The sequence below is a fragment of the Pararge aegeria genome, chromosome 21 (assembly GCF_905163445.1).
Source record: "Pararge aegeria chromosome 21, ilParAegt1.1, whole genome shotgun sequence".
In the NCBI taxonomy this organism is placed as follows: Eukaryota; Metazoa; Arthropoda; class Insecta; order Lepidoptera; family Nymphalidae; genus Pararge; species Pararge aegeria.
In genome coordinates this window covers 8168653-8188116 of record NC_053200.1, presented here as the reverse complement: position 1 = coordinate 8188116, position 19464 = coordinate 8168653, and the positions used below count along the sequence as shown (strand labels likewise).

The 19464-nt window shown below is 36.0% G+C and overlaps 1 protein-coding gene across 2 annotated transcripts in view; it reads right to left on the bottom strand.

Annotated features, from left to right (window-relative positions):
- The window catches only part of LOC120633152 (ubiquitin-conjugating enzyme E2 R2), a 39859-nt gene that overhangs the window by 6527 nt on the left and 13868 nt on the right, over window positions 1–19464 (bottom strand). The window contains exons 3-5 of one of the 2 annotated variants that reach the window (XM_039903280.1): window positions 7149–7381; window positions 2382–2490; window positions 461–526 (exon numbers count right to left, since the gene is read on the bottom strand). In XM_039903280.1, coding sequence (XP_039759214.1) covers window positions 461–526; window positions 2382–2490; window positions 7149–7381 — 408 coding nt within the window. The remainder of the gene's footprint in view (window positions 1–460; window positions 527–2381; window positions 2491–7148; window positions 7382–19464) is intronic. The other variant, XM_039903281.1, reaches the window with a different exon arrangement.

Genomic DNA, 19464 nt, shown 5'->3' with positions numbered 1-19464 from the left:
TGTGATATAAGCAACTCAGCTAAGTAAACAAGTAGGTATGACAATAAGACATAAAACGAGCTAAAGACAGAATTATGTTAGTAACTTTAATTGTAAATAAGTATTTGTCGACCTATCTCACGCAGTGGAGAGGTTTTATACGAGTAACTAAGTGGGTATTTAAGAATTTAATTTAATTTAAGGCCGGGAATTTAAGAATTTATAATTTTTGAATTTTGTCAGTTCTGGTCTAGCATCTTTTTAGTCTATGTTCTGCCGCCCTACCGACAAAGACTTGCTGTCAAGCGATTTAGCGTTCCAGTACGAGACCGCGAAGAAACCGTTTTGGAGTACGGGTTTATTGCCATACCACTAACAGGTCAGTCCGTTACCATCTTAGACTGCATCATCGTGAACCACCAGGCGTGATAAATAAAAGAAAAAAAAAAACAGAAAAAAATTATCGACAAAAAGCTACAACCTTGTTTTGGCTTGTCGTTGGTCCCCACGTTAGATGCCCTGTACACACACGGAGACCTTTGGATGCCTGAGAAGCAATATCCAAAAGAGTAGGCGGTAAAAGTAAAAGTATTTTAAGATTGGGCGAACTTGTACTTAGTGCATTAAACAATAAAAACCGGCCAAGCGCGAGTCTCAAGCACGAAGGTTTCCCAAAACATTTTATCTATAAAAACGGCAAAAATATTCATATATCTTTTGTATCCCTTAATTTTTTTTTTTTTTTGCTGCTTTTATGTAGTTTGCTATAGCGGCAACTGAAATACATTATATGTGTAAATTTCAATGATTTAACTATGACGGTTCATGAGATACAGTCTGGTGACAGACGGAGAGTCAGACATGCGGACGGACAGCGGAGTCTTAGTAATGCCCTAAAAAAAAGCGCATCGTCTCAATTAACTGACTTCCACTGCCTGGTTTCATGTAGGTAAGTTTATCCACATTTCTTTGGCTTTTGACTAACTTTGTCCAGCCCATTGAATTAAGATCATACAGAATCCTTCTACAGCCATTACAACAATGTCCAAAAAACACGCCCCGAGCGCATCACAATTAACACTCGCGGAATGTTGCTAGCTCACAAACTGTTTCCCAATTTATGGTTATCGTTTAGAACATTTAAGAGGTAAAATAATTACAGTCAACTGCTAAATGGTGTGAAGTTACTAACAGTTTGTTTGAGAAACCATTCTAAAGTGGAGTTGATTATGATACTTCAATATTCAGTCGAGTACACGGTTTCTGTATGTTCTTAAATCTGTGGTCCAGCCTCACCCCTTAACCCCTTTAATGTATTATGTCCATCCAGTGACTACCAATGTTAGACATGTTCAGTACAAACATTCAACGGTACTCCGGCCACTACAGATTCGCGATACACAAAAAGGCTGGCATAGATTGATCTATCAGTCAAACTCCTAAATTAAGCAGCCTTTAACTAACCGGCGGGCTCTGGTTGTACAATTCAGTTTAAAAATATCTGGTATAGTTTTCAAGTACGTATGAGGCTCATAACATGATTTTGTGATGTTATAGTAAACTAAATGGCAACACCTTACTTAATAAAAATAGTTTTGCAACTTATCCATAATGTTTATTCGTTAATGAATGCAAAAACGACACTCTGCGGCAGGCAAGACGCAAAAAAAAAAACCTGCCGTCTGCCTAAAGCGAATTCTGGAGTACTTCGGACACAGTGCCAAGAAATACGGAGATAATCTCTTGCAAGGTAGAAAGAACGAGATTACGTAGCTGCAGTCTTTGCCTGACCTGATTTGGTGCACACTCGATTCCACCCCACCGTATACGATTTATTTTTAGTAACAATTGACGGTTAAAGGTAACCATCGCCTATGAGCAGAAAAAAACTTCGCATGGCATGCAAGGAACCCGTCCTACAAAATGTCGCCCTGTGACCATCAATCTGAGGAGTTGGTTAAGCCTCATTTGCAGTGGCGTGCATAGAGGGTATGCAGATTATATAAAATGAAGAAAATCTCCAGTAAGAGTTATAAAAAACTTAAGGATAGATATTTTAGGAGTTATAAAAAGCCTACCCGCAAGTATAGTATAAGTATATCATCTGCATAACCACGCCACTGCTCATGTGCCTGTAATTACACCGGCAATAAAGCCTTTCAAACCGGAACAAAGCAATAAGAATGACGGTAGTGCTTCACCAGACGAGCTCTAATACAAAAAAGACTTTTACTACTAAAACACGATACAATACTCTCCAATTAGCTGGAGATAGGATGAGACGGCGTACCATCGAGAACAGGAAAATCGTGGATGGAGTTGATCACAACCCTCAGACTTGAGGAGTATACGACAGAAGGAAGAGAGAATGAAACTACTCTACTTATAAGAGAATTACTTACTTGAGGTTCTTGTGTTGACTTAACTGTCTTAATGCAATAATCTTCTAATGTAAGAGGTACTACTATTCCTTCCTTTTCTGCATCAACGCGCGCCACTTGAGCTTGTTTCCTGTAATAAAATATAACATAATATTAATAAACAAAACCGTAATAGATTAGTGTATGGAGGTAAGGAGAAATAATGCGATACCCTGTCTTGCGATCTTAGTCATCATCGTGATCCTATTAACGGCCCACTACAGTGGCCTCTCGTGGTGGCCTTTGATAATATTATGGAGAACTGTCAGACATGCAGGTTTTCTCATGATGTTTTCCTTCACTGCTAAACCAAGTGATATTCAATTGCTAAAATTACAAATGCACATAACTTCGAAAAGTTTTAGGTGCGTGTTGGAGATAAAAGGGTCAAAGCCTTACCCACATAACCAATTCTAGTCGGTACTATCTCTTTGGTTCTATCTGTCACCCTTACCTACTTCCCGCTCAAAAACTAACAGACAAGGCTATTGCGAGCGAGTTATTGCGGTATATCCACTTATAAATGACTTGGCAACCAGCCAGAAGAACCTTCAATGGCTTAGGGAACTAAATAATACCTAAAGCCTTTGCCATTAGCCTTCACAAGAAAGTCACAAGCAGTGTCCCAAAGTGATAACCACGACCACTCTGACAAGAATATTAGGACGAAGAAGAATAGATAAGGCTCGTTCTTGTTAGAATCTTTTTTACCTTCTACCTATTGCCAGATACATCTTCGGCTCTTTTTTTTTAGTCAAGCTGGAACCCTTTATTTTCCCAGGATAAAATGTATGTTGAAAAATGATACGTTAAGGTAAAGCTATGCATCGGTAATAAAGTAGAAAAAAAGTTGCGCATTCAGTATGAGCAATAGCACACTCATATACCAATATGTCTCAATTTGTCTTTTTTCGTTATTTTTATGACTCTCGTACATGTAGAGCAAACAAACACTTATTACATACACACTCATCAATTACACTCATACATGTTAATTAAACAAAACTCCGCTCTCTTTTGTAGTCTGTTGTGCAATTATCTGGCTGCTTGTAAACTTTAATTGGCTTTACCAATTATTTACGAAGCGAAGGCGAAGAATATATCTTGCACTTAATAAATGTACCCACAGTCTTCATAAATATAATTTGATTTATCTTATAATATATAATATACTTAATATTTAGTTACCCGGTATTTTTCCAGGTTGTGTTAATCAGTCTCTACGTTTTAACCGGATTTCGCATTTAAGAACGAAGAGAACGTAATCTTTTTTGAAAAAAGATGAGCGTTGACTGCGATGATTGACCTCTTACTTAGGAGCGGGGCGGGTAGCAGGGCAAGAAGTTATGCGTTCTTTTTAAGTTTCTTGCACTTTTGCAACAACCGTTTCAAGAAAACTGGTTCAAGAAACCCCGATAAACGTGAGAGCTCAAGAATGGTTCTGGGCCACCGAAACATGGGCTATGCGTGTGCACATACTCGTATATCAGTAAAATTGATATCATTACCAATGTCTTATTTGTGCCCTTTGGGGCGAAGGGCAGGCACAACGCTTTCCCCAATGTGACCTGCCTAGTGTCTGAGGCCTCGCGATTATCATGTGTGTATCGTGTGGCTCACTCAGTTAAGTCAAATGCTAATTTTTTTTTTTTTTAACAATACACACATCTAGCCCCACAGTAAGCGTAGCTTGTGTTATAGGTACATAGATGACTGATGAATATTTTTATGAATAATATACATAGATGACTGATGAATATTTTTATGAATAATATACATAAATACTTATAATATATAAATACAAACACCCAGACACTGGAAAACATCATGTTCATCACACAAACATTTTCCAGTTCTGGGAATCGAACCCACGACCTTGGACTCAGAAAGCAGGGTCGCTGCCCACTGCGCCACTCGGCCGTCAATGTAATGGTCAATGCTAATGTAAGTATGGTTAATTGTATTTTTCCTGTGCGTAATTTTTATGGTTCTATCTGATACAAAAGTATCCGACTTCTATCGCACTAAATAATAGTTGGTTCTTTATTAGGGTAGTCGTCGAAGATCGAAGATCTTTATCAAGTTTTATGTTGGACATGTTGCATGCAAAGGCAGTCTGGATTATTGAGATTAGTCGATACCACCAGTAAGGCTTCTTTATAAGAGAATGACGCCAATACTGTTTAATAGTTTAGACCTTTTGTGTATACTTTGAGGTGTATAGCCTTTTGACGCTAAGAAATCAAATGCTGACCATATTATGGTGTTGTATGCCATAGTGTCGTAAGGCATTAAATTTTTTAAATACAACTTTACACTTTATATTGTTCTAATAGATGGTCGAGATCGACTTAAAATCATGAGATGCTGAATAGGATTCGCGATTCAGGTCTATAACAATTAGGTAGAGGATTTTTATGTCAAAAAATTGTCAATATTAAGCCATCGGTTCCGTTATGACTTCCAACACGTGGTAATAATTGTTAAAGCACGGTAACTTGGCTTTGGAAGTGTTAAGACTGAAAGCTCTAAATCCATCCATTTTTTTCAAGTAGGCTTGTGTTATAGGCACTTTTAAATCGTCAGTCTGTCTGTTTGACTCATCCACCAGTTGGGAAAGCAGATTCTACCGAAAATTCTTATTTTCTTTCTCTTATTAGAAAGGAGGCCTGGGGCCCAGCAGTTGCGTACTTATAGGATCATGATAAAGGAGATGTATACACGCATCTAATGATATTACCGGTAAATATACAACATACATATAATTTCAGACGCGATTAAGATTTAATATCTCGCTGTAACATAAATAATTCCTTGATCTTGGAAAAAAGCCAGCGGAAGTGCAGTGCACTAAGAGACTGTTTGAGAGGTTATTGAGTGAAAGTTAATAAGAATGGAAGCATTGGATTTGCTTCGAAGAGGTTAACGAAGAACATACAGTGTTCTTTTCTGGAAAAACCTATGTCATATCACTACTACATTATGTAGATAATAGCGTAATAAAAAAGTACCTAATCTGAAATGAAATGAAAAATGAAATGAAAATGAAATGAAAATTTATTTGTTCACATAAAACAATAGCAGATAAGGCGGAGAACTTCTGTTAAGTTTTAAACCTGTGCCAGAAGATCTCGCTCTTCCATTACAAAACACATTTTTATCTCAATTTGTTTATATAATACTTTTTTTTTTTTTTACTTTTTTTTTTTTTTTTAATTTCTGATATGCGAGTAAAACATGCAGTGTGAGTGCGATTATGTTATGTGTACGTGCGTGTGTGTACGTGCGTGTGTGTGTGTGTGTGTGTGTGTGTGTGTGTGTGTGTGTGCGCGAGTGTGCGCGCGTGCGTGTGTATGTGTGAGAACGTGGTTGCGTGCGCGCGTGCGTGTATATGCGTGAGGCTGATTATTACTTAAGTAATAAACCTTATTGTTTAATAAATTTAATGACTTACTTTATCAGTTGCAAAAGGAGTTCAGTTTTTTCATATGTTAGTGATTGTAACCATTGAGTAATTTTTGTTTTACAATCGTAAGACTTTAATTGGTATATATTAAGTGCTTTATTAATTCGGTTATATATAAGACTGGATTGTTTTTTAAATTGTTTATTAGCAAAGGCCGTTTTAGTGATTACTGAAGGGACAACAGTATTATTAGTTCTTTTATTAAGAATACTTCGATCAATACGCAGAGTTTTATGTACTTTAAGAGTTGCATTTAAAACGTATAATTGTCTTACTGTAAGACAGTTACTGATTTGATATAACCACTCTGTTGGGAATCGACATGATTTGAAGTTCATAACTTTCAATAAATACCGCTGAGCCCTTTCCACTTCAATGAATCTAGTTTTAGCGGCACCTCCCCATAAAGGAATACGGTAGGTCATGATTGATTGGGCCAAGGCCAGATATAATTTTTTGAGCAACTCAGATGTAGCAACATATCGCAACATCCTAAAAATATAAGTTAACTTCCTCACTCTGCTAGCAACTAATTCTACTTGGGGATACCAGGATAGGTTTTGGTCAAGAATCTAAGTCAGTAGAAACATTTTATGCAATAATGGGAAAATATAATTTAATAAAACAAGGTTGAACAAAAAGTGTAGGATGTTTTAACGTTCATTTGACATTTTGAGTTTAGGAAATCATCTAAAGTACCAATTTTCGAGCCGGTCGGGGTGTGGTTTCCTCATTGCCAATTCTTCGCCAGACATCAGAACGCTTTAAGATAATGCATAAATATTCATATATTACTTTAAAACGTGTTAACGTTTATTTTGTGTTTACTGTCATATTGTTGGCCTTAGACGATGGGGATTGTAACCGATTCACGTGACGCCAGGGGCCTACTGAACCCGAGTCGACAACAGAAGAAGAATGCATATTGAGGGTACTTTGCGAACCGATTTCGACATTAGTTTATTACTGTCCTGCATCTCAGTCAACCACATCATGGTTGCCTCATGCCAGGAAGAAATCAATGCAAGTGATAAGCCCGCGATGTAGAAGTATATGATGCAATAGTTATGATAACGGTAAGTATTATTTTTTATAACTCGTGCTATTGCAGAAAAGGTTATATATGGTAGCCGATATAGTTCTATCTCATTCGCACAATATTCGCATGTTCATATACCTACTGGTAATTGGTCGGCTTTTATAAATGTATTTTTTAATGGTGAAGGTACTTAATAATTTAAATTTTTCTGTGTAGTTAAGTTTTTATAATAATTGTTAGGTACCTTATAATATTTTCATATTCCTTGTCTTTGCCCTTGGAGTCCCTCCAACGACGGTACATAACACTGGCGTCCACATTCGCCGGGCTGTAGGTGTTGGGTTCGTTGAGCAGTGAGATCACGGACAGGAGGACCGTACGAACTGACTGTGTTGGGTTCCAACGCTCACACGGCAGCTCGCCCGACTGGGGGTCGTCCACCGGCGGATGTAGGATCGATATGCAGAGATCACCATTCTGGAAAGATAATGCAATTTACGTTTTAGGTTAAGTAACATTAAACATTGGATAGAAACGTGCGCAATGTACCCCCAATGCCGAAGATCTGTTTGGCGTGAAGTACCTATAAGGATTAAAGAAATTATAAATTACACCATACAGATTCTCCTGCGTTTCGCGGAGTACAGCAAATTAAGCTTAATTTTCGTAATATAACATTAAACATTTATTTTCCATAGCATGAGTCGGATGCGAGGCGAAACTCCCCCGAAAGGGTACGTAATGATTTCATGTGGATTGTCCGGGAAATTTGACTTTGCGACTTAAAACGTGATCAAAACCGTACCAAAATCACAAAATTGGACGGATATTCCACAAAAAAAATCTCAGCACTGATATCAGGGGACACGGGGAAAGGACAAAATATTTAAGTGAGATTGACAGATAGATCTATACCCTCAGATCTGTACGAGGGTACAGATCTATCTGTCAATCTCACAGGTTAGAGAGTAGAGATCAGTGAAATTCGAACAAAACTAAACCGATAGATTATTGATAATATAACCTATCTATATAAAAGGATTATTTGAATTGGTTAACATTTGACGAAGGCCTAAAATCGTAAAAAACTTTCATCACCTCTGCCAAAGGAACTGAGCTAAATTTCGGGATAAAAAGTATCCTATGTTCTCCCTCGTAGTATGCATTAAAATCGTGCATGGCAATGATACAGACGCACAAAAGTGGATTGCATGGCAAAAATTATTTGATTATAATCGATTTAATGTCCACCTGTCAGAATCACTTACTGATGCGGATAACATTTAATGATAAGGATCTTACTATATTATTCTGCAAAAAAAAAAATGGGTATCCTTGTTTTTACCTTTACAACACCTTTCAATACCTAATTGTATAAGTGTTGGTTGTTTTGAAAACACTTTAAAAATTCATGACTGTTTCATGAATAGCCTTAAGATAGCGGCTGATGTATTCAGGCACTCACATATAAATTCACATAATTTATATCGCAGATCGGTAGCACATACAAAAACAATTTTTCGATTCACCGATGTAACCTAATGTGTCTTAAAAAGAGTTTAATATCAAAATTGATTTTAAACGCGCTTATACTCTACTACTGATCTGTATTTCGTTAACTACGGATAGATGGTAATCTTTCTCGGTTAGAATCTAATCTATTAGTAAGCATTACCTAATATTATAAACCTAATAATATGGGGGGGGGGGGGGGGGGGGCAAGAGTCACCAGCTTTATAAGGCCATAGCTTCAGCAAGGTAAGATTGGTTTAGCTGCAATAGTGGCGTCAAAAAACATAGCGTCAAAAAAAGAAACATGCCACGTCCTCCTTGTACTCATATAACTAAAGTCGTACTACTTAGTATATGAAAGAGGCATATTTAGGTCTGCACCAACTAGGTCTTCGCTCTCAGCGCTTCTACAATATCAACAGTGCGTTATGCCAAGTTAGTTGCTGGGTCAAGGAAATGGTCGTTTATGAAGGTTTATCGAACGAGACATAGATGTAAAACCTATCTTGTTCAATAAACCATCATACGATAATCGTTACTCACAATTACTGAGCATTAAAGATAGAATAAAACTGTATTTAACTATCTACTATTTCAACCATCTTAGACTTCATTGCACTGGGTGGAATACATATTTATTTTTTTATATATAATATACTTTCTTTTACCTCTCCGGTGTTTTTTTTAATATAACCGTATAGATTTATTGTATTTAAATGTATGACGGACAGTCATCTTCTTTATATAAACCAATTGACGTCGAGGGAGTTCCGAAATCCACGGTCCAGACTCGCCTGATGTCGTCTGTCCACCTCGTTGAAGGTGGACAACGCTGTGTTTACCGGTGCGGAGTCGCTATTCCTGCACCTAAACATTCCGACGTAAATCTGTTCTCCAAGCTAGATACCCCGCCCATTGACACTTCAGCTTAGCGACTTGATAAGCTATAACTCTAGTTCTTCTACGTATATCCTCATTTCTGATTTGATTGCACAGGGATACTCCGAGCATAGCTCTCTCCATGGCCCGCTGCAATCTATACCTATTTAGATTCTCCTTAAGACAATTTATAAAACGGTATATTAGAAAACAAAAACACCAGATAGATCAATAGTTTCATAAAAATATTGGTAGAATTTTCTCGTAAATTCTTCACTGTTACAATCATTGCTGTTACCAAATGTATATGGTATTGTACAATTGATCGCTTCCCTGTGAGTTGACTCGGCTGATTTCGTAGCGGTGCACTGTGGTGCCTTGTTACATAAGTCTATTGTTGAAATCGTGCGGCGCGGCGGTTTGTTTAAAAATACAGTCATCATGTTCATGATCACCTTAAGAACGCGGTATTTTAGTAGCACGTGTATATCTCGGTGGTTCACCGCTAAGACATATAGCATATAGTAAATACTTTGGCTTCCCTTTGGCAGAGACCTCAATTCCATTCAATAGCCCAATTCTTGGGGAATTTATAACTTTAAAATTTACGCTCCCAAGGTGGATTAATAGGGGATAAAATTCGTACCTAGGTGGACTTATGAATAGTAAGTTACATTTTTAAGATTTTAAATAAAATCTCGACAACCATCAATCCGGTTTTATTAACGTTTTTTAATTTTTACATTTGATAACCCAATTCTTGTGGAAGGTTACATGCTTTTTAACATTCCGTTAATACATTTAGACGGGTGGAGCGACGCTGTGAGTTCAGAGTTGGGGTATACAGCGGAAAAAGTTTGTAAGGGAAACATATCAGAAATTGCGTAGTAGTTGAGAAGGACCGCGCTATTATTAAACAAACAGGCCCTACAGTTCTTATTATCCTAGTGGTAGTAGACGATAAGAACTTTTTTTGACTTGGATGTTGAAATACTGTGAAATATTTCAAAGGACGCAAACGCCAACATTATTGAACGATAAGGGCACGTGCCTGCTATTAATATTCTCTTTCTTTCACACTGAAACAACACGCAGCAGCTTTTCATCTCACTCACGCAGCAACCGAATAATATAAATGATATCTATATCCCAATAAAAAAAATCTTTCTATATTTGATTACAATAGACTTACGTTAGTTTTTAAGTCTGTGTGTGTTTTTTTCTCCTTCACGCCGCAACTACTGCATAAATAAGACTGTAATTTCGAATGGAGATAGATTATACTTATCCTTGTTAAATCACTTTTTACCCAGAAAAATCCACGGTTCCCGAGCAATTGGGGAAAAACTGAATTTCACGACGATTAGCTATAGTTTTCCATATTAAATTTCTTCGAACTTATATTATACTAGTTGCGCCCTTGTACATGTAATTGCAATAAAAAAAACGTGTACAGAGTACAGACTTATTCACAGCGGGAAACACGAGGCGTAGCTAGAAAGAATATAATATTTACACAATAACGATAGATGTTTTCGTGACCCGTCCGATCCCACAATATGCTCTTTTTCGAATATTTTGCCATAATAGGTCAACAGGATCTGAGATGGAAAATATTCCTAATATATTAAATATATTTTCCTTTCTTTGCGTCACCGTGGTGGAATAAATGTTAAAGATATAAAAGACTCAATATCTTGCACAATAAAGACTGTCATGTAATAATTTGCTATTATTTAGTAGTGTGTGATAAATAAACATACCAATGATAAAATGTTATGACGTATATATTGTTTATTACGTTAAATCAAATTTTTTCATTACTGTGTAGTAATATTTGTAGAATATATTTGTGATATATAGGAATTAAAAAAAAAATGGCTTTCAATATTTTTCGCGTACAAATAAAGAGTAGGTATAAATATAAAATAAATAAATAAGACTTTGAAAGATCCAGACGCGCGTCTCAGCACCTCAATAACGTTTGCTGTTAGTCAGTATCGACCAAAGCACTTAACATTTACTCAATAGGTAAAAGATTAGACGAGAGGTAAAAAAATTAGAAAGCCCAATAGTTTAACGGTATATTAACGCCCAGGTCGGTAAAACACCGGAGTCATGATTTGTGAATTAATGTTTATAGCACGGAAATTATTGATTGTACTTATAAAGTAATTTTGTGTAAAACTACGATGATTGCCTAGTATACTATTTACATTATACTATATACTGATAGCAAATAACATTATAAATGACTATGTATCTATGTTTCAAATGTTTAGCTCAGTCACTGCAGCGATTTTGACAAAAGGCACACTAGTAACTATTATACTAGTAGTATCAATTGTGTATCCCGAGAAATAAAGGGATTTAAACAAATTATTGTATTACATCACTCATACGGGTAGTCATTACAAACATAAAGAAAGACTAGACTTCAAAAGTGCTTATCCTAGTGAAATAAAGAATTTTGAATTTGCATCTGCCGGAAATTTGGTCAGAACGAAATCTAATTTAGCCTCAATGACCTCCAGGCAAAATACGAATAAATTAAAATCATGATTGGCTTGGGGAAAGTACGACTAGTATGGTTTCTTTTAACGAATAGGTAAGGTCGATGTCTTATCATTTCTTGATCGCAGAAACACAATCAAATTAGTAGCAGTTCACTGCTGGACTAAAGGCTTCTCCGAACGGGAGGGTTTTCCCATAATCACCACGCTGGGCTAACGGGTTGGTAATCGCAGTATGTGGTAGCAGTAGCACAGAAGACGCTGCTGCTCGTTTTCCGTTATATTCCCATAGTAGGCTCGTACGACACCCGCGGAAAGCAGAGAGGGGTGTTGACAATTGTAATTTGATCTGCTGTCTATATTATATTACCTACTATTTTACAAAAAAGTGAGTTTTAAGTAAATCGTAAAAAAACTTATAAGTACACCTTTTAATGTAATTAAGACAGGAGCTAGGATCTCGTTGTTTTTTAAAAAAGGAAACAAAATAATTAATTTTTAAATAAAAAAATTTAATACAAAAATAAAATAATTTGTTCAAACAACTTCTGATTCCAAAATTATTTGCAGGTGAATCCATAAATAATAACAACAAAAACACAAGGAATGAAATATATTTGATATGCCATCTTATTAATTGTAATAATAAACTAAAAAAAAACACATCTGCGAATTTTTGTTCCGTATTTTTTTAATTAATTTGCGAGGTTACGAATTTTAAACAAAGAAGTCATATAATTTGTAGGTTTAATGAAAATTTTATTCTGAAAACAGATCTGATAAGTTTTCCAAGCGCAGATACATACTGTAAATAGAATCCTGGCCAATTGATTCAACGTATGCCGTTAAACTTGTCAGCATATAACAAAAACAAGATCATTGCCTTAGCAACGTCTTCTAGATAACTAATTCCGATTTTTTTATATAACCTTCACGTGTCGTTTAGCTACCTAAGGCTTAGTTAAGTAGGTAGGTATTATTGGAAGCGAAGCTCTTATTCAGACGGGTTGTTAGGTAGACACTCGATGAAACTTAAGATTTCTTTGGCGAAGGGCAAAGTGGTGTGAATATTTGGCCTCCGGGGGCATACGGATTGCGAGTTTGTTCCTGGTTGGATCAATTAAGCCAACCATTTTTTTTTAGATTTGGTAAATAAATAAAAATAAATAAATATTGTTCGACATTGCACACATCGCCATCTAGCCCCAGAGTAAGCGTAGCTTGCGTTATGGGTACTCAGATGACTGTTGAATATTTTAATGAATAATATACAAAAATACTTATAAAATACAGATAAACATCCAGACACTGAAAAACATTCATGTTCATCACACAAACATTTTCCAGTTGTGGGAATCGAACCCACGGCCTTGGACTCCGAAAGCAGGGTCGATGCCCACTGCGCCACTCGGTCGTCAAAAATGTTATTAAAGTTACTTTATTATGGCATATGGTATGATTTTTATTACATTATTAGGTACTAAATAGGTATCTATGGGTCGTACCGTGATCTGAGACTTGAAATAATATTTTTTTATAATTAGTCCTAACCAAGAAATAAAGCTATTTAGCTTTTAAAGAAGTAAGTATTAATATATTATATTACTTTTTTAAATTCATTTGCATGCGAGACTGCGTTGGCACGAAAAAAACATAGAATACGGCAAGACACATAGGTTTATTAATTCTGTTACGCGCCGTCTTTTAACTAAGTCTATACCAAAAAATAAATTGGATTGTTTGGTTAAGGCAAAAAAACTAATAAACACACTTTCGCATTTATCATATTAGAATAGAAGTAGGAATAGTTCTTAATAAGGATATGATCTCACCAACTTGCTGTAAATAATTTATGATCCTACTCGTCTCAATTCATAGTTTAGTTGTACACATATCTCCTAACTAAGCTTAGGCAAGTTTGTAAATAGCACTACTTGTATACCTGTCTATTTAGTTAAGTGTTACTGTAATTTTGTAAAGCGGGTAAGTAATTAAACTTTTGATAACAATAACATGTCAGTGTTGTATGTGTGTACATATTAAATTGATAAGCATAAATGAATAGTTTTTGAGAAATAATTAAAAAGTACATTTGATTCACAGCGAATGGTTATTATTTCGGTGGGTATTTAGCATATGAAGGCGAGTGCATTAGCGATACACTTTTCCCCCCGATGTCGTCCGAGCACTGGGGCTCTTCTCATGGCGAGGTCTCGCGCTCGCCCCACTCCCCCGAGACGCCACCGTAGCAACCCCTCAGGTGGTTATCAAGAAGTGTCCAAACAACAAAAAAACTAAAAAAAATTGTCCCAACGAAAAAGAAGAAAAGATACACTTTTCAGTCTTGTTGGGAGACTCAGACGGCGCAAAGATACCTCCCTGGTTTTCTTCGTTATCATTCGTTTAATTTAGTGATTTGTGTAAAACCGATTTTGCACCATTACCTCAATCAAAATCAAAAGACACTTTATTGTAGACCAAAGACAAAGCAATAAAAATAAAAAAATACAATTGAAAGAAAGAAAAGGTACAAATGGCCTAACTACCTATAAGAATTTTATTACCCGTAATTTAACACTTACGAATTAATTTGCTTAACCAATGCAATCTATGTTTGATATTCACTGTCGCATAAAGGCCACATAAGTCTCCAAGTGTTTGTTTGGATGAATTGCACTAGAAAAATTGCTTCGACAGACCAAGGGCAAATTATGGAGGTAAACCGCTTCAAGTAAGTACGTACTTACTATAGCGTCTTCCGCTATCTCCTTAAACGTGCGAAAGACTGTTGAATCATAATACCAGTATTTATTGAAAATCATCAACTACATCCATCAAGGGTTTATATTTATCGAACTATAGATTTTGCAAAGTCCACAGTTCGATGTAAAGAATAAATGAAAAATGAGTTTAAGCAAAAATCCAAATAAATTTTGGAATAGAAGTTTGAGAAAACAGTTAAATAAATTAAAGGTCTACACATCGCATGGGCTGGAGACCTTTTCTTTTCACGGGGTTTCACACAGTTTTATCCCCTCCCCGAATCTCAAAGCATGGCCGCACGGCTTAAAATAATATGCAAATACTAAATAGTACTAAAATCGTGTAATAATAGTAAACGAGGGTAAAATTTTCCTTTTTCCTATTTCCGAGCTTTGGTAGTGTGAAAAGTAAATTTATCAATGGTCAGTTGATAGTCGGGGGATTTTTTTGTCTCCTGCCTATGTTAGCCTTGCTGAGCACAGATTAAAATACCCTGATAGTCTAGTGGTTAGCATGTTTAGTTGGGGATCGTAAGATCCTGGGTTTAATTCAAGGACAGGGTTAGTGTTCTTTTGTCAAGAAAGTTTTAGTAACAACGCGCAGGTAGTTGGCGCTGTAGACTCCAATGCACCAGAAAGCAGATTAACCCGTCGTCGGTACCGGATATAAATGTGTTTTAATGTACATTGCCGGTATCAGTTAAATTGAAAACGTTGACATTGTTTTTAGTAAATAAACCAACATCGTCAATGAAACACGATATATTTTATTTGTTTATTTAAACTAAGGGTGTGACGTGTATAAACAATATCTTTATGATGACACCAATTGTTACGTAACGTTATATATAATCATAGTTACGTGGGTCAGCCATATCGATTTTTTGTCTAAAACAACAAGTTTTCGGACAAAAAATATGGAACACGCGTCATCATCACCGAACTCTTTCCATAGGCTATATGTATACTGGGTATATAATATTTATTTATTTATTTAATATGCTATATACATAGATTTAGGTTTCACTTGTACCGGCAGTCCCCAAAGACTGACACGCACTTTTTTTTTGGGATTGGCACAACCTAACAAAACAGCAGTATGAAATACACTTTACGACCCATTCTCATACTTTACAACCGTTTCCGAGAAATACCATCACGAACACCGTGATATAAAATAAAACTACTTACATATTTGTAACCAAGCACAATGTGTTAAACATTGAATTAAGAACATACAGAATCCTCATTCATCCCTTATTGTATGCAGTGAAGTGTCCAAAAACAATGAAAACGTACCGCGCACGGCTCACTTTACACCCGCGGAATGTTTATAGCTCAAAATCGTTTTCCCATTTCATGGTGAACGTTGAACATTACAGGTAAAATAATTATAATAATAATAATAATTTACACTTCTATTGTACACCACATAAACATAGAAGAGCCGGCAAGAAACTCAGTAGTTGCTCTTTTCCAACATCAACATTTACAATCATTTTTCTATCTTGCGGGAGATGAGAGCGAGGCTGGCTGCTTCCAATCTACCTTGTCATTAAGGAATTCATCAAATGTATAGTAACCTGGCTGTATTAGATGTGTTTTTACACATTTTTTAAATGTATGTATTGGTAGGTCAAAAATTAATTAGGAATCATGTTGTAAATGCTTATACTCAACCCCGCAAAGGAGTTCTGCACCTTTCGCAGACGATATGCAGATATCTATATTTTCGTAGTCTTTATTCCGTATCATTAACGTATTTTAAATTTTGGACATATGGGCATTTGCCATGAAATAGAAACATTTATTTATTGTTAACCATCTAGTTACCGCGACATGTAACAACTTTGTCTCAAACACGGCCAGTTTTATTTATTAATTTTTGAAAGGTTGCGGAACCTCATATTATTTATAGAGCTTATTAATGCGTGTCCGACGTATACTTAACCGATGTAATGAGTGCGGTTCGCCAGTTTCCTGCCTACGTAAGCCATACATATAAATTAGACACACGGAAAAGGTTCAGCCTAATAAATATTTATGTTAGCTGGCAATTATTAGTCATTTATTAAGGAGCATAAACGGATTTGTAATAAAAAGTCTTATCACAGATAAAAAATATGTAAATGTCTGATAACAGTCAGTGAAAAATTTTGCTTGGATTAGATAGCGTTTCATTCATTAGGTATCGTTTACTCGGTAGTTAATGTTGAAATAGCTATACGGTTATTGATCTTATGCGAAGTGGGATTGGTTTTGGTTGTGATAAAGTTTATATGGAGAAATAAATGTAGAAACATCTATACTAGATGTACTCGCCCACACTACGCTATAGCTTAGTCTAAGAATCCTTGTTCGCGTGGGAAGTTAGGGATAAAAAGTTTGGAATATTAGCTGCATTAAATTTTATAATTACAAGGTTTCACAATCGCCTAATAAATTTTGAATGATGGATACAATTGACATCTTGACATATTTTCAATAGAAAAATTCATCATCAATGATCTACCGCTCTTCACCGATTTAGGTTTAAGCTAAATTTTAGTTTAGCGTAGCAGCCAAAAATATTTTTTCTGAATTATTTGTTTGAAATTGTCCATTTCTTATTATGACATCGAAGCAGGACTATTTAGGACTTTGTAAGACTATTTATTAACCTTGGTTTAAATTGAGTTCTAGCTTGAACTATGTCCTTTTCCAGAAGGCACATTGTGAAAATAATAGTTTATAAAGATAATTTTAGACCTGTTATTTTAGTTTAAAGATTTCGTTTAAAGAAAAAATTGAGTAGAATAGCGAAAAATTGGTCCCTTTCAGCTAAATGTAAATAATAGCGGGTGCTACTGTGACTTTAATAGTTACGGTATGAACACAAAGGTATAAGATTCAAGACAAGAGTGACAAAAGACGATTGTGCAGTAACTAACAACATTGCTTAAAAAATCGACAATACAGGAAATAGTTAAATAGGCATAAGGATAGCAACAATCGAAATCTCATTTCCTATGAATAGGTTGCAAGGTTTTCGAAGGACGTGCAGTTAAAATTAAGTTACTGAAAAACTTTATCCATTTTTGGGTGCGGATACAAGCGGAGAGTGGAGACGCGAAAGAACAGACCAATTAGGTAAGTAGTAATAACATTGAGCTATGACGTGATCATTTTGTCACATCATTAAATTTATAATAAGATGTTTCTTTTTTTTCTTATACGTAGAAGACCGTATAGCGAACGCTTGTTATTTACACTAAGCTAACTTAATAGCAATAATTTTATTTGTTTGAGTTTGACTGCCATGCCACTTCTTATGAAAATACAAACTGGATACATAGAGCATCGAGACTGAAGTGTACATGCCAATGCATCCCTTGCATAAAGTGAACAGATATACAAACATGTAAATTGTACATATTAAATTTACAATACAATACATATTTTTACACAAATGGCGTTAATATTTGCAAGTCATTGCAAAAGTCATGAACGCCCACGGTTTATCCCGTGGGCGTTCATGACTTTTGCAATTAAATATCATATTTTGTTTTAAAAATAATTTTTCAACTTATATTATCAATAAAAAAATAGAAGATGACTCTGTTTTTTTGGTTTAAAAAAATCCAAATTTCAATATGCTGCTATGTCGGTGACTCTAGTTCTTCTATGGAACTCCTCATTTCTGATTTGATCACGCAGAGACACTTCCAGCATCATATCTCCATCGCCCGCGAAGTGATTTTATCGAGCCATTTTTATCCTGGCTTATAAAGTATTCCCTTAGAATACAAACAATCTTTATCAAGAACAGTTAATTTGTAAAACCCTAAATATTGTGTAATAGTTTTTTTTTATCGCATAGTAACCGCGATACTCGAGTTTTTTTTCCAGAGAAAACGTATCATAATATGTCCGTTTCCAGAACACAATTAATTATCTCTCTGCCAAATTCTGTCCAGAATGATACAGCGGTTGAGTCGAACGTACATTAATATCACCAGTACCTAATACACAAAATACTTTTTAATTTATACTCCTAGTATGGATAGCTTGCAGTCCCAGTGGGGATCATTTCATATACATCTTTGCTAAACATCAGCGACCTAGATGACACAGTTTTGAGAAACACATCTACCTATATGTATACGGTTAGGTGCTAAACAAAGGCGCAGTGAAAGTAACCAAACTTCTAGGCTACTAACGGTCCTGTCAGGGAGATACAAACCTGTGTAGGCTACTATATATATAAAGCAACTGGTTTTCGCCATCCGGTTTCAAAATATGCTAACATTAGGCAGCAGCTCCCATTCGAAGGAAGCGGGCCTACCTACATCACTTCAAACGATTGACGTGCGTTACTGAACATAGTCCTTTCGCAGGTAGTTACAAAATCTACGGTCCTGGGCCGCTTGCACTTTGTGTTTGATTGGATACGCAAAGTTGGCGGTAATTGTACGATATGCTCTGTATGGAGGTGAACTCACTCAGCGGGCGATGGAGAGTGCTATGATTGGAGTATCTCTACGTGATCAAATCAGGATTGAGGGTTCCGTATAAGAACCAGACTTACCGACATAGCTTAATGAGTCGTGAAGCTAAAGGGGCAATAGACGGGGCGCGTAGCTCGGACAACCGATGGGCATTGGTGCCTTAAGGTGCTATGGTGGCGACCTCGCACCGGTAAACGCGGCGTTAGTAGACTCCCAAAAGATGGTGGTATTTCATATTTGGAACTCCCTATAAAAGACCTATGCTCCGCAGTGCACGTCAATTGATTGACATGATTATGACGATAGTGATCCCATTATTTTTTAAGTTAATAATTTCATTACCCTTAAGATTCTACATATTTGCAAATGGGGTGTAGTGAGATAGCGTCATATCTTCACAGATGACG